At 48.4% G+C, this 21,319-nt stretch overlaps 1 protein-coding gene across 1 annotated transcript in view; it reads right to left on the bottom strand.

Annotated features, from left to right (window-relative positions):
* The window catches only part of LOC144938537 (V-type proton ATPase subunit H-like), a 104,159-nt gene extending 83,048 nt beyond the window's left edge, over positions 1-21,111 (bottom strand). Inside the window, exons 1-5 of the mRNA XM_078866455.1 lie at positions 20,901-21,111; positions 17,467-17,580; positions 7,955-8,054; positions 4,786-4,875; positions 3,420-3,533 (exon numbers count right to left, since the gene is read on the bottom strand). Coding sequence (XP_078722581.1) covers positions 3,420-3,533; positions 4,786-4,875; positions 7,955-8,054; positions 17,467-17,564 — 402 coding nt within the window. The 5' untranslated portion in view covers positions 17,565-17,580; positions 20,901-21,111. The remainder of the gene's footprint in view (positions 1-3,419; positions 3,534-4,785; positions 4,876-7,954; positions 8,055-17,466; positions 17,581-20,900) is intronic.
* Between the last annotated feature and the right edge of the window lie 208 nt (positions 21,112-21,319).

Below are 21,319 nucleotides of genomic sequence, written 5' to 3'. Positions count from 1 at the left end.
GGGGGGTTTAAGAAAGTTGCACCGTAGTTGTTTCAACGGGCGAACCGGGAACTACGCGTGCTCAACAAAGCAAGTGGGTCAACACAGGAGGTTGCAGAAATTATGGCAATTAATTATTTTGACAAGAGGGGTGAGTGGGGAGGTGGTGGGCGATGCTGGTTTTGTAATTTGCGCGTGAAATTCGCTGCCAGGTAGGAGAGAGCGCGCTGGGGTGGATGGGGGGGGGTGCTCAGGCTCCAAGCCGCTCTCCTCCGACTCGCCCGATGCGATCCGCGCACCGCTGCGCGGCGTCAATTCGCCGCTTCAATAAACATCCTCCGCTCGCTCAAAGCGCATCCCTGCTCTCCCACACAGGTTCCTTGCGGTAAGGCCAAGTCGTCGGGTAGGACGTTGATGATCGTGCCGACGCAGGGATTTCTGTAACGCTTCCCAATGCGTGTTTGTCCTAGGAACTGTTAATTTTCTTTTTTTTGATCACATTATTTTTTTAATCATAAATGTGCATCGTTTTTTCTGCAACGTTGATGTCTTTGGTTTGTGTTGCAGCTGCTTCTGTGCTGGCCCGACGCGATCATCCATGTAACAAATCAAATAATCTCAAACTCTATTTAAAAATGTTGACTTTCGTGACTACAGGAATTCATCTTCTTGGTTCTTTCGGTAAAGTCACGTGACTTTACCGAAAGAACCAAGAAGATAAAGTTAATTAAAATAATGTTTTTTTAAAGGTACAAAGGTGCAGCCTAGAAATATGTGGCTCACGCCACTGCTGGAAGGAGAGGGCCTCCACCAGAGGGAGCTCTCGAGAGCCCATCTAAGAGGGGATTTGACCGACTCTTCCACCGGATAGATGTCTTGGAAGGAAGAGGTGTGAGGACGAACACCGCGCTAATCAATGGGCAATAACAGTGTCACTCTGCGAGCCGCACATATCACGTGATGTCCATCGCCGCCTTGTCCACCAAAGACGACCCCTTTCAACGTTGGTTTTACCTGCAAGTTTCTGGGCTACCCTCTCAACAAATTGGTCTGTTTACTCTCGGGTAAGCTGCTAATAGCAAACACAACTTCATCTTTAAAAACAGAACAAGAAACATTGACACGAGGTCATCTTTGCCAAGAGCATTATCGCATCCCCGCCGTTACAGACAGAGCTGGGCTGGGTGCGCAAGACAGCAGGCGGTACCCGGACCGCACGGGGCTCTCCGCTCCGAGCTGAGCTATTGGTGGCGCGCACACCGAGTGCACTTCCCAAAAACGCATTTAGAAATGTTACATCTGCGGGGCAGAGCTAATTCTGTTTGTTTATGTGCCGCTTGTTTGCCGGTGACATTTGGAAGAGAGGGTTGCGGGAGGGAGGGACGCGTGGGGGGCAGGAGCCGTGCGGGTGATGAAGGTAGTCCATAAATCCTGGCCACATTCTGGTGGTTGGGCAACGGGTACTCGACTGACAGATGGAAAAGGGTAATGGATTCCTGTAGCAAGGGCGACCTCCAGCCGGATGTCCACACACACACGCGCGGGGCACCGTCGTTTTAATCTCTTCGACAAATAAACGGCACATTTACGGAATATCGCCGGTTATTTTTTTGCCTCCGCAAAACGAACGGCCGGGGGTAGCCAACGAAAACAATTTGCGCGCACTTTGATGCCGTGAGATTAGCGCGCCGTGTTTACCGTGAATATTTACATTTCCTTCACGGTCGTCATCGGCCACGATCAATACGCTGCTGGATGAAGGGCCTCTCCAAGCCGTCGCTGCCTGGAGATTGTGATTTTTATTTTTCAAACCCAGGAACAATGTGTTCCCGTGAGAGGGAAGGACACATTTACATTTTGCTTGGCCGGCCTTCTTCACAACACGCGAAGAGGACATGGCCGTCCATCCGAAACATAACAGCCTCGCCTTCACCCAGGCCACCTCGTCCATAGTGTAGCAGCCAGCACTATTCTCTGTATTATAACACGCGGTATAAAACGTGAAATGGCTGAAAACATCTTGAAATAAAAACCCAATGAACAAAAGTCGTTCGACCCAGTGTGGCTTTCTTGGATAAATACATTATTATTATTATTGTCGTTGTAAAAGGGTGCTCAGCTTCAGTGCAGCTCTTTACAAACCCCTGGGGCTGTGCGGTGGAAATTTTGTTCGATCGATCTTTTGTTGCGAAGTGGAGGACGTATGAAAGCCGCCACGATGTTGTTCGCTGCCAGAAGGCGAGTGCATGCAAACCAGCAACAATCACACGCTGCGCACACGTCGCTGAATCATTAACTCGGTGTTAACAGACCGTCAGGGAGCTGATCAGGAACATAATGGTCTTAACGAGGTCGCCAATGACTGTATAATTAAAATGTGAATAAATTCTAGCTCTGAGAAATCAAAATATCGGGTTTTAGTGGGAGGAAAAAAATACAAAATTTGAATCAAATCACCACACCAAACTCAGTTGCTTTTGTACCCACGATCATTTTCCTTTGACAATTAAAAATGTTCTGCCGTGCAGTTTTGGAGCGTTTCACTCGATGAATTATTGAAAGGTTCCAGCGCGCAAAATAAAAAAAAAACGAAATTAGTTTTTAAACCAGAGCTGTGACGTGTAATTATAAAAATGCATCACGCACCGCTGCATGTGTTGACGTCACAGTGTGCTTACACGTGCTAGGCCTCTCGTGCCAAGTGGACACCGACCCCCCCCACCCCCCTCTAAACGAGTTCCCCCACAACGCTACAAAGTAAACAGCACGTTGATTCATCAGTTCTCATGCGGGCGCTTACCCACGCAAAACCATTGCGATTTAATTTGAATTGAGAATCAAAGGGGATGTGATTGTCCATATCAGGTTGCCTCTTTCAAGTCATTCAATTAGCTTCGTAACGAAAATAAAATATCCTTCATTGCTGCCAACTTTATAGCCGCCCGTCTTTATCGCTCCACCACTCCCTTTGCTTCTTTGTTTACTTCCACACAAACAACCCCCACTTTACGACCTTCCACAGCCACAAATATATCGCCATTACGATGATATGGCTACATTAGAAAATGTGATTGCAGTGCGGTGAAGCTGAGGGGTTGAGAGACAAAACTAACGATGGAAGTGGATACCGATGTGATACGAACCAGCCGACCCGAGTTCGATTCCCACTCACAGCCATGAAGACCAGTGACCATTATCCGAACCGGTGCTGGGCCTCCCCTAGGTCTACTCAGCCTCAAATGAGTGCCTGGGTGCAGTATGTAAACATCGCCACTAGGGAGACAAAGGCGGCCGGGCGTCGTGCTGGCCACCCACCCGCTCTTGCGCCGTGCCGGCCTTCATAGGTGCTCGCTAACAGCACTTGCCCCAACAGTCTTGTTACAGGCTATATGGGTGGGGGGGGGGTCTTTGTGTGTATGCGTGTGTGGCACTGCTCATACCAGGTGCATGGTGAGGATGTCCTGGCGGTTGAGCATGGGCATGAAGAGCACCCACTGGCTCCTGTGGTTCCTCCGCGTGAACACGGAGAAGATCTGCGCGTGCTCTCCGTTCTCCTGCACGAGAAACGCGATTCATCTGCGTGAGTTGGACCGCACGTGAACAGTTTCTCTCGCATCGTTCCTGCAAGAAAATCCCGGGGGCACGCGGAGCGAAACGTCGGACGCCGTGGCCAAGAACGCGAGCTACGCTGCGGCAAGACCCCGAAACCCTGCGCTCTAGAATCAGATGTCATTAGGTTTAAAAAAAAAGAAAACGACTCGATAAATAAAGCAACTATTTTTTGGAAACAAAACGCGAGGCCGCTACAGCCCGTCGAGCAACTCGCAAGTCGGGGAGTCAACAGTCGCGGAGAACCGTCCCGACGCAACTGAGAAAATAATGAAATTTTAAAATGGACGATGTTTGGCGCGGAAATGAATTCCTTCACTGAAGGCCACTTAACGTTGAACCGTGGTGGGTGACAGGCGGGAGTGGGAATCCCAAAGCACAAGGGCTTCACAGCTCCGTGACCCTTGGCCACCTCCCCTGACCTCCACGACCCGCGCTTTGGGTTCACGACGACGGCGGAGACAGAAAAGCAGGGAAAGCCATTGGAGGGGGGAGGCTGTGGGAGCAGGGGAGGCTAAGAGGCAATGCATCCGGCCGGCCTGCGTGAGGCTCAGTGTGCCACAACATGATGAGTTTGCGTGAAAGGTGAAGGTGCAGCACTTTACACTTCAAGCTAAGATGCCGGGCGTCACGCGGCCTTCTAAAATTATCGTTCACGCCACCGCTAGCGGACATGCTTCCACCAAAGGGCGCTCCAGGGAGCTCTCCACACCCACCGCCAGTTATTAACCAGGGCGGCCATGGGGCTCGAACCGCGAACGTCTGCGACCTGAGGCGAACGCGCTACCGCACGGCTGTGTCGTTATGCCTATTTACCAAGGAAAGCTTCACTGAGTCCCACGACTCGTTTTCAGGAGAATCCTGCCACATTTTTTTTCGCAGTAGGAGGCAATGTTGCCCAGCGCAATTCTCACAGAGTAATTCGCAAGGCAATGTTTCAGCATTGCTAACCTTGGCCAACGCCAGCTACATTGTGAGGTTGTCTTTTTCTTTTAAGCTATGGGAGGAAACCCGGGAACCCGGAGGAAACCAATGGAAACAAAAAAATGAGTTTCGGACAAACAAACTGCACGCAGAAGGGCACACGAGTCTGGGTTTCGAACCTCGGCCCCTTCTAGCTGGGAGGGCACAGCCAATCACAAGCGAGATAATCCGGAGAGCGCGGCCACGTGGGAAAGTTGGCTGTGCACGCGTCACCTGCAGCAGGTCTTCGATCAGCACGAGGACGAACTGCACGACGCTCTCCTTCACGATGCGCGTCACCAGGTGCAGGAGCGTCTGGGCGCACTGCGGAGAGAGAGAGAGAGACACAGAGAGACAGAGACAGAGAGAGAGAGAGAGACAGAACGAGAGTGAGCGAGAGCGTGAGCGAGAGGGAGGGGGGGTTACATAAAGCAAAGTAAAAAAAAAATGTAAAAAAAAATTTACGCAATGATGAACGAAGCAAAGTGCCGACTACACCGATCATCTTCTTGTTTCCACTGATCGTAGAACATTTCTTTTTTTAAAGAGAAAGAGATAGAACGAGAGAGAGCATGAGAGTGAGCGAGAGAGTGAGCGAGACGGGGGTTACATAAAGCAAAGTTTTAAAAAATATATATATACGAAATGATGAACGAAGCAAAGTGCCGACTACACCGAGCATCTTCTTATTTCCACTGATCGTAAAAAAAAAGAGAGAGACAGGGAGAGCGACTCTATTCTCGATTCTCGCCATATTGCGCGCGCAAGCAAGTCGGCCCTAATTACAGCGTCTTCGCGGCCGCCGTCTATTGACATTTAGAGAAAAAAAAATTAAGCTGCCAAATCGAAGCTGCGCTAGCTAAAACTTTGAATGAGTCATTGCGCACGACGGCAATGAGCGCTTGACGGGAACGCCATTAATAATGCATCGTTTAAGCAAATGTTTCCCCGACATAGTGAGCGCTGTACTGTGCAATTAAAAAAAACACGAAGTCAAGGTAAAGGTGCAGCCCTGCAATTGCTTTGTTACGCCACTGCTGGTGGAAGAGCCTCATGTCGAGGGAGCTCTAGAGAGCCTCCTTCTCTCGAGTACTTTGTCCTCCTCCTCCACGCTGGCCAGACGTCTTGGAAGGGGGTGCGAGTACCCACACGTTACCCCGCCACACGCGCCCTACTTATGGACGGACCGACAGTGCTGTAGGGCAGGGGTCCACAACCCACGGGCCACGTGGGTTGTGGACCCCTGCCCGGTCCGTGGCCTGTTAGGAACCGGGCCGCGCAGCAGCAGGAGGTGAGAGCGGTGAGTCCGCGCGTGACCCGCCCCCATTATTGTATTATTCACCACTTCCGTCCGCGCCTCTCTCCCGCACTGTGCACTCGTCTCAGTCACAGTGTTGGTAAGCCCACAAGCTCGAGCCCCTAGTAGCCACAATGAGTAAAAAAACAAACGTCGCCGGAGAGCTTCTTTGAAAGGGGGAAAGACCCAATGATGACCCCCCCCCCTCCCCCGGTCCGTGAAAAATGTATCTTCCACGAAACCGGTCACTGGTGCCAAAAAGGTTTGGGGACGGCTGCTGTAGGGCATTTACACTTCTGGGTGGTGGGGGAGGTTTAGAAAACTCGCGCCGTTGTTCCAACTGCCGCACCGGGAGATCGAATTGAAGCGGGGACCTCTGGGTTGCGAGTCCGCTGCGCTCGCTGCTAAGGCAGCATTTCATGGGACATCCCAACAATGTAAATTCTTCTTCTTGGTTCTTTCGGTAAAGTCACGTGACTTTACCGAAAGAACCAAGAAGATGAATCCCTGCAGTCACGAAAGCTTTAAATCGAAATTTAATGTAAATTATGTTAGCTTGTCCGAAATTCAACAAGCAATGCGTTTCGGGATCACACAGGCCAACAAAACAACGACAAGAAGCCAAGCTGATAGGACATCAGAAGGGGCGCCAGGAGCATCGTGCGGAACTTCATCGCTCAGAAAGTTTTTCGGCTGTGATAGCTGTGAGCAGAGTCAGTCCCGGAGGCAAAACGATTCCCCTGGCAAGCCGCTCGGAGCTCGCGATGTTTGCGATTCGCCCGCGGACTCCGCGATGTCCCGCGAAGGCATCCCTGGTCGGAGCAGCCTGACTCCAAATCCGCACGGCGACGCGAATGGGATAATGAAACAAATATAAAGAACCTCTGCGGTTTTATGAAAGATCGATTGTAGCTCCGTTGGTTTGGTTTTAAATGAAAAGCAATCCGCATGTCCATTGGACATGACCATCCGCCCATCCCTGCCAGCCAGCCAGCACAACTTTTTAATCTTATTTTAATCTTAATATATAGAGCCCCGTCTCTTTCTCTCTACATTGTGCTGTTATATCCCAATTAAAAATTTTGCTGATGATACTGAAAAAGAATGGTAGCTGTAAATGCCCCAGAAGAGGTACACCTTGAGTTACAATTTCATCTTGATCTTATTCAGTGTCAGCTTATTTCCCCTGAAAATTATTTCTGAATGCAAATAATGATTTTCTCCAACAAGAAAAATCCTGTCACGTTTCCGACCCAGGTTATGTGTCGAGATAATCAACAAATCGAACAAGTGGAGGAGTACAGATACTTTGGGTTTCATCATCAACTATAAATTGAAGTTTAACTCCCATTTTAATGATTAAATCGCAAAGAAGATTAATGTTAACAATAGCTTCCTATACCGACGTAAAAACAGCATACCGTCTATGCTACGTTTAGATATTGTAAGAGCAAGCATATTTGCAACTTTTTATAACCACGATGTTGTCTATCAGTTCGCTTCTGCGTTTGCATTAAATGAGCTAAACTCACTCTACCATTCGGCTCATCACTGTGCACTGGATGCTCCCGACAGATCCCACCATTGTGACCTTTCCAGTGTCTCGGTTCGAACTCGAACTCCCTCTCTGCCCGTAGAAACATGCACTGGGCTCTGTTTATTATAACGCTTCTCTTGGCTAACTCCGCTAAATATTTGATGGATCTATTGACCCCAAAAGGAAATAAACAAAGTCTTAGAAAGCTCCCCCTGTGACCTCTTAAAAATCCCGAGGCTTTGAGACGGTCGTGAAAACAACTGACGAGAGAAGCGAGAGACGGAGCCTCGCTCCGGAGCAGAGACCGAGCGGAGGGGGGGGGAGCAGCAGACGGAGTCGAGAGGCCTCAGCGGCGAGACGGCGTCGCGCAGTTCCGAGACCACGACCGCTCAGAGCCAACCAAGAGAAGTGGAAGTCAATTTTGGGAGGCCTTTGTACGCATGGACGTCGAACTTCTTTCGCACCGTACGTGGCCAAGGCCAACAAACTAAACGTCGCCTTTGCCCAGCAGTTAGACGTTACGGGCCCGACGGCATCTCGCGCTGCCGATGTTTGTGTGTGCGAGGTACCTGCGTGCCCTCGATTTCCGCGATGCGGCGCCGCTGCTCGGCCCCAGCCGAGGTAAACCGCTGGATGAACTCGAAATCGTCAGCGGCGATGAGCTGGCTCCTGCGGACACGCAAAGAGGCGCACGCTGGTGACTCGTCCCTCCGCCCGAACAGGAGACAAGCGGCTGTGCGGCCAGGGTTAACTCGCCTGCTATGCCGGGGGAGCGTGGGTTCGATCCCGACCCTGACGCCTGCTGCTGTTTATTTGGAGTTTGCGTGTTTCGCCTCGTGGTCGCGTGGATTTTCCCCTCCGCATTGAAAATCAACGTGCGTTTGGAGTATTTGGATGCTATCAATTTCCAAGCGATAAGGCGCTTCGTTGAGCTATCATTTATGGCCAGGTCGCTTCTGAAAAGAGATATATTGCTCAGTGGGCCTTATCTGGTAAAATATAAATAGTTTAGTACTGGCCACACCGCTCTCCGCATCCCGATCCCATCGCTCTCCGCGTCTTCCTTCTTGGCCAAATGGCAGCTGGATTCCTGCTGCTGCTGCTTCAGTAATTTGCGAATGTTTGCAGAGAGAATTACAATGCAAAACACTCTATTGTTGTGGGTAAACTGCGCATGGAAACATGCCAAGGGTATGTCCACCGATGAGATGGAGCGATTAAAGCAGTTCGTGCCCCGATGCTAGGTGGGTTTGTCACAAAGCACAATGGATGGGGGAGGCCATCATCCAGCAGTGGATTGGCCATGGCCGATGATGATGATTATGATGATCGAATCATTGAAATAAAACATGTCACACAACAAATCCTGCGAGTTGGTTCACGGATAAAACAACAATTGGGGTGGAGTGGTGGCACAGTGCTTAGGGCCTGATCACGTGGGTTCGAGTCGGCTAACTCTCTGCTGCGACTGTTTCTGAATAATTCCTCCACGCCCGTTTGCCAACCCGCACTGATCAGCGTGGTGAAGTATGGTCAGACAACACGGCAAGACTGACACAGCATGATGAGGCCTTCATCCAGCAGTGGATTGTATAAAGGGATGCAAAACGATATTTTTAGTTTTTATGTCCCAGCATTACCAAAATAATGTAAGTTAAAGACAGCACAAACTCTGTTCTGGGTCTCCACGTATAAGCAGAAACCCGTGTTTGACTCCACGAGCCTGTTGATCGATAACTACCCAGCGCCCAGCGACAGATAATTTGTTTTCAACAAGTAAACTGTTGACAGGATTCTACCTTCGAGGTACTCATCAGCAGTGTCCATGGGAATGTTAAACCAATGCTGCCGGGTTAACGGATGTTATTGGCAATTTAAGAGCACTCTTATGTAAACGTTACGGACTCAGTTGTACGCGAGAAAAATGTAGTTCTGTGAGATAATATCGGACAGACTCAATCGGAGGAAAATGATGGAGGGAAGAGTAGGGGGGGGGGGTGAGGACATCAGCTGTTGGAATGAACATCCTCCTTGTCAAGAGGCTCTTGCTGTCCAAGACCGAGTGTGGAGATGAGTTGAGGGAATACGGAAGCACTCGACTGCGTTTAAAGCCCCACGCTGTTTGAAAATAAATAATACATTCCAGCCATTCTCGATGCACCAATGGGATGAGCGCTTCCACATGCACGTGTTTGTATGCTGAACTTCTTTCGCACCGTACGTAGCCAACAAACTAAAGACAAAAAGCAGTTTGAAATAAATGAGTTTGCAATTTAGACGATTTTAAAGTGCCATAGCTCCAGTGGCTTCCTAACATCGTAAGGAAGAGCGTTCCAGACGGCCGCAGAAGCGCATCTGAGAGCGCGCGATGCGGTGACCGCCTTTGTTCAATGACATGTCGTGTCAGTCATGCGGGGCGGGGGGGCGGGTAGTTTGACCATACTTCACCAAACTGATTGGTAGAAGGGAGGGGGGTGTGCAGGACTGGCTCTGATGTCAGCTGTATGTTGATAAACAACATAAACACAGATTACCTGCTTATGATTTAGATTCGTATACTCGCCATCAACCACGATCCCACGTGACACATTTTGTATGGCATTATATTATCGTTCCAACCGTTTTATGACATCACAAAATGTTACGTACATGAAGTGATGAAAAATAAGAAGAGGGTTTACCCTTTCGAGCAATAAAACAGCAGGTGTTAAGATGTTAAAACACCAAATGGATATATTTTGCAAGGCATCAAGTCTGCATTAACAACATGTGCTTGCGGCAAAGCATGCAAACACACACGCTCTGATGACATGTACACGTTATATATAATATCTACGATATATATGTTGTTTTTTTAAACGAATTGGCCTACACCCATGAGGTGGCAGTCTAACAAGGTTTTAATTACCCAACATACCCAATTAGGTTAAACCACAAAGTAGCATTGCCTAACGACTGGCAGACTACACCCGTACAAGAAACAAAGCGCCTTCGTGACAGCCACATGGAGTAAACAATATCGAAATGACTGAAGGTCATTATTGTTTTCCATGACGTGTGAAAGAATGGCCAGTTGATTGCGGTGCGGCTGCCGAGAATCCACGCGTCGTGCCCGCAGTGGATGTGGCGTGCGCATCCGAAGGGCTCAACACCAACGGCCGTTTGCAATCGTTCGTCGCGACGGCGAAAATGGGGCCCACTTTTAAACGATGGGGCAAAATTATTTTTGACATGCCAATCAATGTTCTCCGGTGGATTACTGTGACGGCTCTCCCGGCGCCTCTGCCTTTACTCCGTCCGGGGAATCGTAAGGAGCGATCGAGGCGGAGGAGGGGCGGCGCGAATAACGACGAACACAACGGCAGCCCACGACTCTCCGTTGGTCCGAGGCTACAATTGCCGCGGCTTACGGGGACGTTTGCTTTCGGCTCCGAGAATGTAATGATACGAGAAAGCGATTGGGTACGGAGAGAGGTACAATCCCATTACGGTAATCATGCCAATGCCTGGGCCAGTGGCTAACATCAGGTTAAGTGTAGCGGACAGGGCACTGTCCGCCCACACTGAAAATAGCGCGTGCAGATTACGTCTTGAGAGCTTAGCGACCGCGGCGCATTCCGAGCCGAGGAAGCGATTGCAGAGGCAGCAGCAGCAGCAGCCATGGTCATTCCACTGCTGGATGAAGGCCTCGACACGCCGTTGCCCCCCCCCCTCTTCCCTCACGGCTCTGCGGCGTAGCAATCCACCCCAGCAAACCGTGCGTGGGGCACATGGAAATGCTCCAAACCGGAGTGAAGAATCGAAATGAACCTGAGAATGAAACAAGAGTCGCAATATCTCATCGCTTTAAACGAGCGATAAGCTAATGGAATGCGACTCATCTGACAAATTCGACATTAAATTTCGATTTAAAGCTTTCGTGACTGCAGGGATTCATCTTCTTGGTTCTTTCGGTAAAGTCACGTAGAAGGGAAGTAATAAAATAATTAAAATAATAAAAAATAAAACATAATAAAATAATATGTTTTCTTTGTATTACTTTATTACTTCCCTTCTACGTGACTTTACCGAAAGAACCAAGAAGATAAATTCCACATTCCCATGTCGTCTGCGAGTTCTCATGAGCGGACAGCCCACGGATGATGTTCGTGCAAGAGTGGCCACCCATTGCGTTAATCTACAACGGCGTGATGGACTGAGTCGATTATCCCCGACTGGAAATAAAAACTCGCAACTTCTTGAATGTGTGTCGAAAGCTCTCAAGACTTTGTTGTAGCTGGCGAGGCCCCGTGAAGTTAAGCATCTCTGGTACAATGACGACCAGAGGGCCCACGGCGGTCACTTAGTGGTGGTAGTTACGGAGCATCCATTACAGGGAGTAAATGTTCAAAGTAACCAAGAGCAAAATGACACATTATTTACACGACATCCACGCCGGAACATACTGCGAATAGGTTAAACAACAAATAAATAGTGCTTAAATACAAATTTTTATCAAAACAATGTCAGAAAATCCTGTCACAGACGTTTGTAAATAAACCATATGTCCAGCCTCAGACATAACGGAGCTTGGTTTATAGCATGAGCTCATAAAAAAAAACATGAGCTCAAACTTCCGTCACAAGACAGGCACGCCACATTTAAAAGGGAATGCATCTTATCTTCTCTGGCCAGACTACAATGTATCAGAATATGAAAGCATGCCGTGGGGTACCCGGCATACCGCTGTGCGGACGGAGGCTGGCCACGTGTGGTGAGCTGCAGCGTGGGGACAAACCGCCTCATCCACGATCTGTGGCCAGTGTGGAAGAGTAGGCCAAATACCCTCTAAGAAGATGGGATCCTTTAGAGCTCCCGCTAGCAGTGGTGTGAGCAGGCAATTGCAGGGCTGCACCTTTACCTTTGTAAAATAATCTGAAATGTCCCCCCTCCCCCACATCACCCGCAGTAAAACTGGGGCTCTTATCAATTCCAACCTCAATCGTTTAAAGCAGACACGAAATCATACGCACTTCTCATTCCGTTGAATGTTCCCTTGGACTGAACTGCAATGCACACAGCTCACTCTTCGAGCGAGCACATTGCACGCGCACTCAGAGTTTGTTCACTGTTCCATACCATTGCCCGCAAGAGTGATTTCACACTGGTGGTCTCCATCACTTCTCGTGGTCAGGGAAATATCCCGGCAAGATGCCATTTGGGACTCGGGGCTTCTTTCACCTCAACCTTTTGATGAAGCAGCGAGAGCACCATCGGCATTCGTGATGACTTGCACCGGCTGCCAATTAAACCAAGGATTGATTACAAGCTGTGCACGTCCGTAGACACGAGCACGCACACCGGTCCGCTTGCACGCACTCTGATGGGCGTGCACACGGCACACTGCACGCTCAATCGCCGCAATCCTCCGTTCGGCGGCTCACGGCGACGCTGATCGTTCCGCACACATCGGACGGCGAGATTCGGACCTCGCGACTTCGCGGTCAGCAGTCCATCGGCCTGGGACGCACCTGCCCACTTACTCACCTACCCACTCACTCACCTACTCACTCACTCATCTACCCACTCACTCACCTACCCACTCACTCACCTACCCACTCACTCACTCATCTACCCACTCACTCATCTACTCACCCATCCACTTACCTACTCAACAGTCCATCGGCCTGGGATGCACCTGCCCACTCACTCACCTACCCACTCACTCACCTACCCACTCACTCATATACCCACTCACTCATCTACTCACCCATCCATTTACCTACTCAACAGTCCATCGGCCTGGGACGCACCTGCCCACTCACTCACCTACCCACTCACTCACCTACCCACTCACTCATCTATCTACTCACTCACCTACCCACTCACTCACCTACCCACTCACTCACTCATCTACCCACTCACTCACCTACTCACTCACTCATCTACCCACTCACTCACCTACCCACTCACTCACCTACCCACTCACTCACTCATCTACCCACTCACTCATCTACTCACCCATCCACTTACCTACTCAACAGTCCATCGGCCTGGGACGCACCTGCCCACTCACTCACCTACCCACTCACTCACCTACTCACTCACTCATCTACCCACTCACTCATCTACTCACCCATCCACTTACCTACTCAACAGTCCATCGGCCTGGGACGCACCTGCCCACTTACTCACCTACCCACTCACTCACCTACCCACTCATTCACCTACCCACTCACTCACCTACCCATTCACTCACCTACCCACTCACTCACCTACCCACTCACTCACCTACCCACTCACTCACCTACCCACTCACTCACCTACCCACTCACTCACCTACCCACTCACTCAACTACTCACCCATCCACTTACCTACTAAGTGTGGTCTGGAACTCTCCTTCCCACTCACTCACCTACTCACCCACCCATTCACATACTGAGTGGTCCATTGGCCTAGAACTCAATGTTCGAGACACTTTATAAACATTTAACCAGTTCAGTCGACAATGCAAGATGGAGCTGTTTAATAGAGCTTACAATGTGTGAATATTGCGCACTCGTGATAGCCTAGGTTATAATAGTTGCATATTTTCTAAATGTAATTACTTTCATAAGCAAATCAGGGTACCAAGAGGCTCGTTAAAAAAAATGGGCGCATCAAATATCAGCTCAAATTAAAATCCTAACGAACATCATAACGATAACAAGAATTAATATATTTGTTTGCCCATAAAAGCCTCTCTGCATCTCAAGACACTTTTTCAGGAGGGTCTTGCCAAGGTTTTGCAGTGGGGGGCAACGATTTACATCTGTTTGCCAATGTTTTTAATTTGGCAAAGTTTTGACCATGAGACACGGCCTACTCCTGTGAAAATAACATCACGGGACCTTTAACGGTCCACTATGAAGCAGACGGGATGAATATGTATGGTCAAAGCACCTGCTGCCATTGACCGCAGCAAGATACTTAATATTTGTTTAAAACATCTCATTCATCTCGCTCACATCTATCTTGTCTGCATCTTTCTTCTCATTATCTATCCATGTTTGTCGACTTCTGTTATCTCACCGCATCTCTATCTCTTGTCTATACCCCTTATATAAGGTGTCACTATTGATTTTATAAATTGAATGGGAGGGTTTCGAAAATAACTTTTCTTCAAAGGCACCTTAATTGGACAGCGACAGTCACCGCTGAGAAAGCGAACTGAATGGCCTTTTTAGAAGTTCACAAAATCCGTGCCCTCTTGCGCCAATCCGAATTGTCCTCCCGCAGACTTCCCAGACTCATTTGCAGCCCCCACCCTTGCAGCCAAGCACCCTGTGGAATCGTGACAAAGGATAGACCATCAACGACACCGCCGAGACTCGGGATAAAAATGTTGTTCGCAACTCTTTTGTAAAGTTTGGATCGAGCGAGTCGGCTCCGGCACAAAGCCTGACATTCACAGCGCATTCTCTAACACTTCACAGCGATGAAAAGAGATCGCATTATAATTTCACGTGATCAATGAGTCACATTACCAGCAAAATAAAAAAAAATGATCGTGCACTCTCTCTTTGTTTTGTTTCTTTTTCTGGGTGTTTTTTTTTAAATAATTTTTATTCCCGATGAGGTGTCGATGCTATTGTGATGAGACGAGAAGTCGATTCTGAACGCTCGTGGTGCAGTGCATCACTCCCCGTGCACATTTAGATTTAAAGCTTTCGTGACTGCAGGGATTCATATTCTCGGTTCTTTCTTGCTGTGGTTTTCACACCTGATGACGATCGATTGTGTTGCAGTCGAAACTTCGTGATCATTTTATTGTTTGATATTTTTTTTATTTTATTATTTCCCTTCTACGTGACTTTACCGAAAGAACCAAGAATATCACTCCCCGTGCGTTAGAGAACGGTGCACATGAGGAGGTCACACAGAACTACATCTCATGTTCCTACGCGTGGCCCCTTATTCACACATGATGAGGCGTGCTTTACTACACACCTGCAACAGAGGAAGGTGTCATCACGTGGGAGTCAAACAGACACTTGTTTATTATTAGAGCTGACCTTAAGCCAAATTAAGTGAACATTTTATTTAATTTCAAGATGTTTTTTAAATCAGAAGTCCAGGGATTATTGACTGCGCTGAGACCATCATATATGCTACACCGCAGAGAACACCGTTTAATCACAGGCAGCTGAAATCCAGATTTGAATCCAGAATTCCTCAAGCGGTAGTTCAGCGCCCTAACACCTGAGTAAGCCCTTGGCCACCTTAATGCATGCCAGCTGTGTCGCCTTTGAAAATGAGCTTCTTAGCTCAATGGACTTAACTCAGTGGGAAATAAACTTCTGATTTTGATGTCTCGGCATGTAACGATGCACCTCCCCCGCCCGAGTGAATTGCAATCCGATTCAAGGATCAGCTACGTTTTGTCTCGTTTCTACCATCTCATAAGTAGCGTTTCTCAATTTTAATTTCTAATTGTCGAGTTTTGTTCTCTCCTCGTGAAACTAAGTGTAGCATAAGCATATTATTGGGATACAAATCACAACTATTGTGAAACAATCGATTCTTAACATGCACAATGATGCGCGTGTATCCTGAGTATTAGAATCAATTTTTGACGGATGAATAATTGCATTGTGACTTTTCCGAGTGATTTATAGTCACATCAGCCAGGGGGTTGCTGCTATGCACGTGATCTGTAATCCCAGCACTCTGGAGGCGAGGGTTGGTGAATCAACGCACATACTTTGTGAAACTCCCTTCACGTGGCTGTTTCTTTACATATTCTTAGGTTTTTTTCGGTAAAGTCACGTAGGTAAAAAATTAAAATTAATAATTACCAGGTTTAGTTTTTTCTCTTTTCACACTTTTGTTATGTAGGCTAGGCGTAGTCACAAACCGCACCTCTCCATAACAAAGGCTCAGTTTTTTGTTATGCAGTCTATTCTTAGTCTTAAGCCTCACCTTACCATATTAACAAAAAGTGTGCCGTATTTGGCCCTTCCCCTCTTCAACCATTATATATACGGAGTGGTAGCTCTTGTAATCTCTCATTTACTTGATACAGCTGTCGTGGCTGTGACGGTTCCACCTGAAGACGGAAGCTTGCGTTGCCTCCGAAACGTCGTGATTTTTTATTTTTATTTTATTTTACTTTTATTAATTTAAATTTTAATTTTTTACCTACGTGACTTTACCGAAAAAACCTAAGAATATGAATCCTTGCAGTCACGAAAGCTTCAAATCTGTTTCTTTACACTTGAACCTCCAGCAATGGGTAACGGGGTCCAGGGAGACGCGACCAGGAGATGCGGGGCACGTTGAGAAGAATAATTGGCCACACCTCACACACACACACACCGCAGCGGGGTGGGTGGGGGGCCGTGGGCTGGGGGGGACAAGCTTAGAGCTTGGCACACTTGAAGGCGTGTGTAATAAACTTCACCACGCTGTTCAGTGCACGTTGGTGAAGGCGAGGAGCATACATGTCAGAGCAGAGTACAGTCCAACAGTCAATTTCTATGCACTGCCTCTGCTGTCCAATACCAGTGACACAACAACAACACAACAACACCAGTGACACAATAACAACACAACAATGGCAGTGACACAATAACAACACAACAATGGCAGTAACACAATAACAACACAACAATACCAGTGACACAATAACAACACAACAATGGAAGTGACACAATAACAACACAACAACACCAGTGACACAATAACAACACAACAATGGCAGTTACACAATAACAATACAACAATGGCAGTGACACAATAACAACACAACAATACCAGTGACACAATAACAACACAACAATGGCAGTGACACAATAACAACACAACAACACCAGTGACACAATAACAGCACAACAATGGCAGTGACACAATAACGACACAACAACACCAGTGACACAATAACAACACAACAACACCAGTGACACAATAACAGCACAACAACGCCAGTGACACAATAACGACACAACACCAGTGACACAATAACGACACAACAATGATCGTGATACAATGCACAAATGTGCGTGGCCATGGCCCCGGCAGACGCGCGTGTCATCGGTGTGTGTGCGACGTTGCCGCACTCACTGCAGGTAGGGCTGCCAGTTGATCTTGCTTGCGCGGATCTCTGCCATCTTGGAGAAGAGGTTGGCAGAGGCAAAGTCCGACGTTTCGGTGAGGTCCATCTCGCCGAGCACACAGCTGCACACACAGCGGAGAGAGCATCAGTAACAGGTGGTGCTGCTAGCAGGGTGCGCAGGCGGTGCAGCTGCACAGGGGCCAACCCACAGGCCGGGGATGGATCCTGGCTATGGTTAACCCCAACCCCAGATTGTGCAGATGCTCCGATAGCGATTGTTGTGGGTGCTGCTGCTGCTGCTCGACGCGTCTCCTCTGCGCCGTTGTTTGCAGTAAACACGCGGAGCGCGCGGTCGCACGCCCGGGTCGCTGTTTGGTCCGTTCCGGTTTGAGAACCAAATCTGGGACGGTTCGGCCCCACCACAGGTGCCAACGCGCTGTGCGTCGTGGCCGCGGTTGCCGCCTCTGAAGCCACGGGGACCAGGGCACGTCGCTGGAGGAAGAAGATCCCGCAATGCGGGGAGAGGGGAGCACCGCATTGGCGAACACCACCCTGGGACTCGCACGTGGACAGCTGCCTCGATGAAAGGACAATCGTGGAAAACAAGGACACGTGGCTGCCCTAGACGCGGGTTGCCTGCTATACGTGCGGTCTGTAAGATGGTGCTCCAGCTGGGATAGTCTCACTGACTACACTCGAAGATGTGGTGGGGGGGAAATAAGGCCAGAGGTTTTACCCTTTCTGGCGATAAAACAGCAGGCGTTAAGATGTTCAAACACCAGAAGCTTTTGCAAGGCATCAAGTCTGGATTATCCACACGTGCTTGTGGCAAACACATGCACACAAACACGCTCTCGTGATGCATGCGTTGTCCGAGATGTAGGTTCATAAGTCACTTTAACACGTAGGCTTTCACGACCAATATTATTCATAATAAAGGTTTTTGGGTTAGATCGCGTAAGTAAAAATGTGTCGTAACCCTCCACCACCTGACACAGCCAATTAGTAAGGGATTTGTCACGTAAACAAAACGCCAACCCACCTGTGTGTTGGAGAGAAATCCACAACATTTACAATTTGAGTAGTACGACGTTTCGCTGGTAACTATAAGTTAAATGCACTTATAGCCTTCACTTTTTACGGTCCATAATTATTAATGTGACATTACTTTACAGTCAGGTCTGCCATCTGGTGAGGTTTTTACCAAGGAGTGTGCTATCGTTGAGGCCGCTGTCCTGGGGAAATCTGCAACATGTTCCCAGGACGTTAAAAGTCCCATATTTTGTCAGTTACGCAACTACAGAATTACGCATTTGGCATGCACGTTAATCCCTCGTCTGGTATCGTAGGATGTTCTCCCTCCCATGATTTGTCTCGATATAGTGGTGGCAATCCCCTAGTCCAGGCACCGGGCAAGAGAGAAGAGTCTCACGTTGTGTTCCTCGCAAGGGGCCTGTGCCAACCGTGCGCATTGCCAAGTACCTCCGTCAAATTGTGTTCGCAGCACACAAGCGATGATTTGTCGAGCCGGTGGGTAGTGCCTGAAGATGAAGAACGGTCATTTGTCCAACATGTTTAATGCAAGGCAACCCGCGTTGCTTATGCCTGCTGTCGACGTGAGCTTCTGGGTCAACTAAGAATGTCATTTTATCAGCTGCACAAGGCAGGAGCAATGTGGAAAGAAATCAGTCCTCGTGCAAATGCAATTCTGCAACAAAGCGGATGTAGATTGATGCCCCGGTTCTCGACTCACAGTAGCGAGATCACACAGCGACATAGCCCCCGACTGTAAAACTACTGCATAGGGACAGCTGCCACTGGGGGTGCTCTAGGCGAGACCACACAGCAACATCGCCCCCTATTGTGAAACTACTGCAGACTGTCTGTGAAACGCAACAGCGCCTTCACGATAGTTTTGTACGTAAGAATGGCGAGAATATCAAATGTGTTAATCGTTTGATTTGAATGAATGTCTTCATGAGCAAGGAGTTGGAAAAGTTGGGTTTAATAATAAAAGTAGAATTTTGGGTGGTCACATATGGAGAAAAATAAAAACACCAAGGGATACCCCAAATGGTTGTTTTGACGAGTATTATGTTAACTATAACATTCAGCATTGTACTTGGAAGAAAATTATTTATTAGCATGCTCATTGAGGCTGCTCGATGAATACTTCCCCATCTTAATACTGCCAACTTTATACCAAAATATATATATTTCTAATTAATGACAGGCCTGTGCTAAGCCACTGCTGGTTGAAGGCCTTCGCACACCGTGTTAGTCTTGGGGGTTGTTTCACCATATTTCACCACACTTGGTCCATTGCGGGTTCATGGAGAGGGGCCAGGAATAATTTCGATATCACGCACCCCTTATGATAGCCATGGCCGGGAATCAAACTCAGATAACTGGCCTACTATAGCACATTGCGTTAACCACTGTACACTCGTCCGCCCCACCCTGCATTTTAAATATGGTCAATGATTAGCAATGCTCTTTCCACTGCTAGATGAAAACATCCCCGATTTTATCACCACAACATTTAATCCAAAACATGTTTGGGTCTGTCTACTAACATTTTACAAATATAAAAAAACATTGCAGTATATCTCGATTGCAATGCTGCTTTTGCTGCTTTGTTGATCAATTACTATTTACAATTAACCACTCAAAGAGCCGTTACCGACTTCAAGTGTTCAGTGTCCGCAAGCCATCTACAGATGAAAATTAACCCCAAACGGAGCCATTGAAGAACCAGAATGGAATTAAAATGGAGACGAAGAGGAGCAAGTGGAACTGCGTTGGCTGAAGAGTAACTTATTTTGCCGCAGAACACATTTTCCCCACGCAATGTTTTATCACAACTGAAGACAAACTGCCAATAATCTCCACCAAACCGCAAACCCATTTGTCTTCGTTCCTCATGCCAGCGAATTTCTTTTCCATTATGGTCCATTTCAACCTTTTCCATGAACCCTTAAGGTTGCAATTCTCCAGTCGGTACCCTAATTGCCAGTGCTGAGAAATAGCAAAAGCCATTAGGGCTGATGTCAAGCCACGTGCAATCTCGCCAAGAGTCACAAGAAGTGACATGCATTACCACACGATGCACGTGTATTACAAAAGTATATCCCAGGCCGTGTGATCAGCGTGGAATAGGAGGCCCAAATTCAGGGCTGCACCTTGAGTACAAAAGTCATGTAAATATGAGGTTGATTTGAAACCTATTGCTTGGGTTGCAAACATGTACTCGAATAAGCGTTGCTATGTCGAACAACTTAATTTAGTGTTGGTGCCACATATTAATTTCCAAAAAATTCAACAACAACAACAAATAGACATTGACATCAATGCCCAGACAGCATCAAAGACCCACGCATGGCCTCGAGTCGCAGAGCGATCGGTCGACCTCCACAACGCCGCGCCGAGAGATGGTCCTCACCGTATCAACCGGCGTCACGCACCCACGAATTCCCGGGGGGGAAATAATCAGCCGAAGCAGAAGCAGCTGTCGCCGCCGAGCTGAATCGTGGAAGACGGACGATGACTTCGACTCAAGCAAGTCACGAGCGAAGTGACCGCGGCGTGATGGGCACGGGACGCGCACCTGGCCCCGTCGCGCGCCCTTGAGAACCGACAATTTCTCGTTTTGATGCGAGCGGCCCTTAACAGCGTCGGCAGAAGGTCGGGCTTGTTTGTGGATGGGTGTCAGGTGTTGTTGGATGCCGGGTGCGAGCGAGGCGTGCGTTGTGGTGCAGCCCAGTCTGCACAGGTGAAAACCGGCGGAGGCTGCCCTGGTGGCGACCGTCACGACTCAACGCACCTTGCCAGAGCGGCTCCGTCCAGTCGGGGCGGATTCGT

Source organism: Lampetra fluviatilis, chromosome 2 (genome assembly GCF_964198595.1).
Source record: "Lampetra fluviatilis chromosome 2, kcLamFluv1.1, whole genome shotgun sequence".
Taxonomy (NCBI): Eukaryota; Metazoa; Chordata; class Hyperoartia; order Petromyzontiformes; family Petromyzontidae; genus Lampetra; species Lampetra fluviatilis.
The sequence above is the reverse complement of the archived record's forward strand: the minus strand, read 5'-3'. Positions and strand labels throughout refer to the sequence as shown.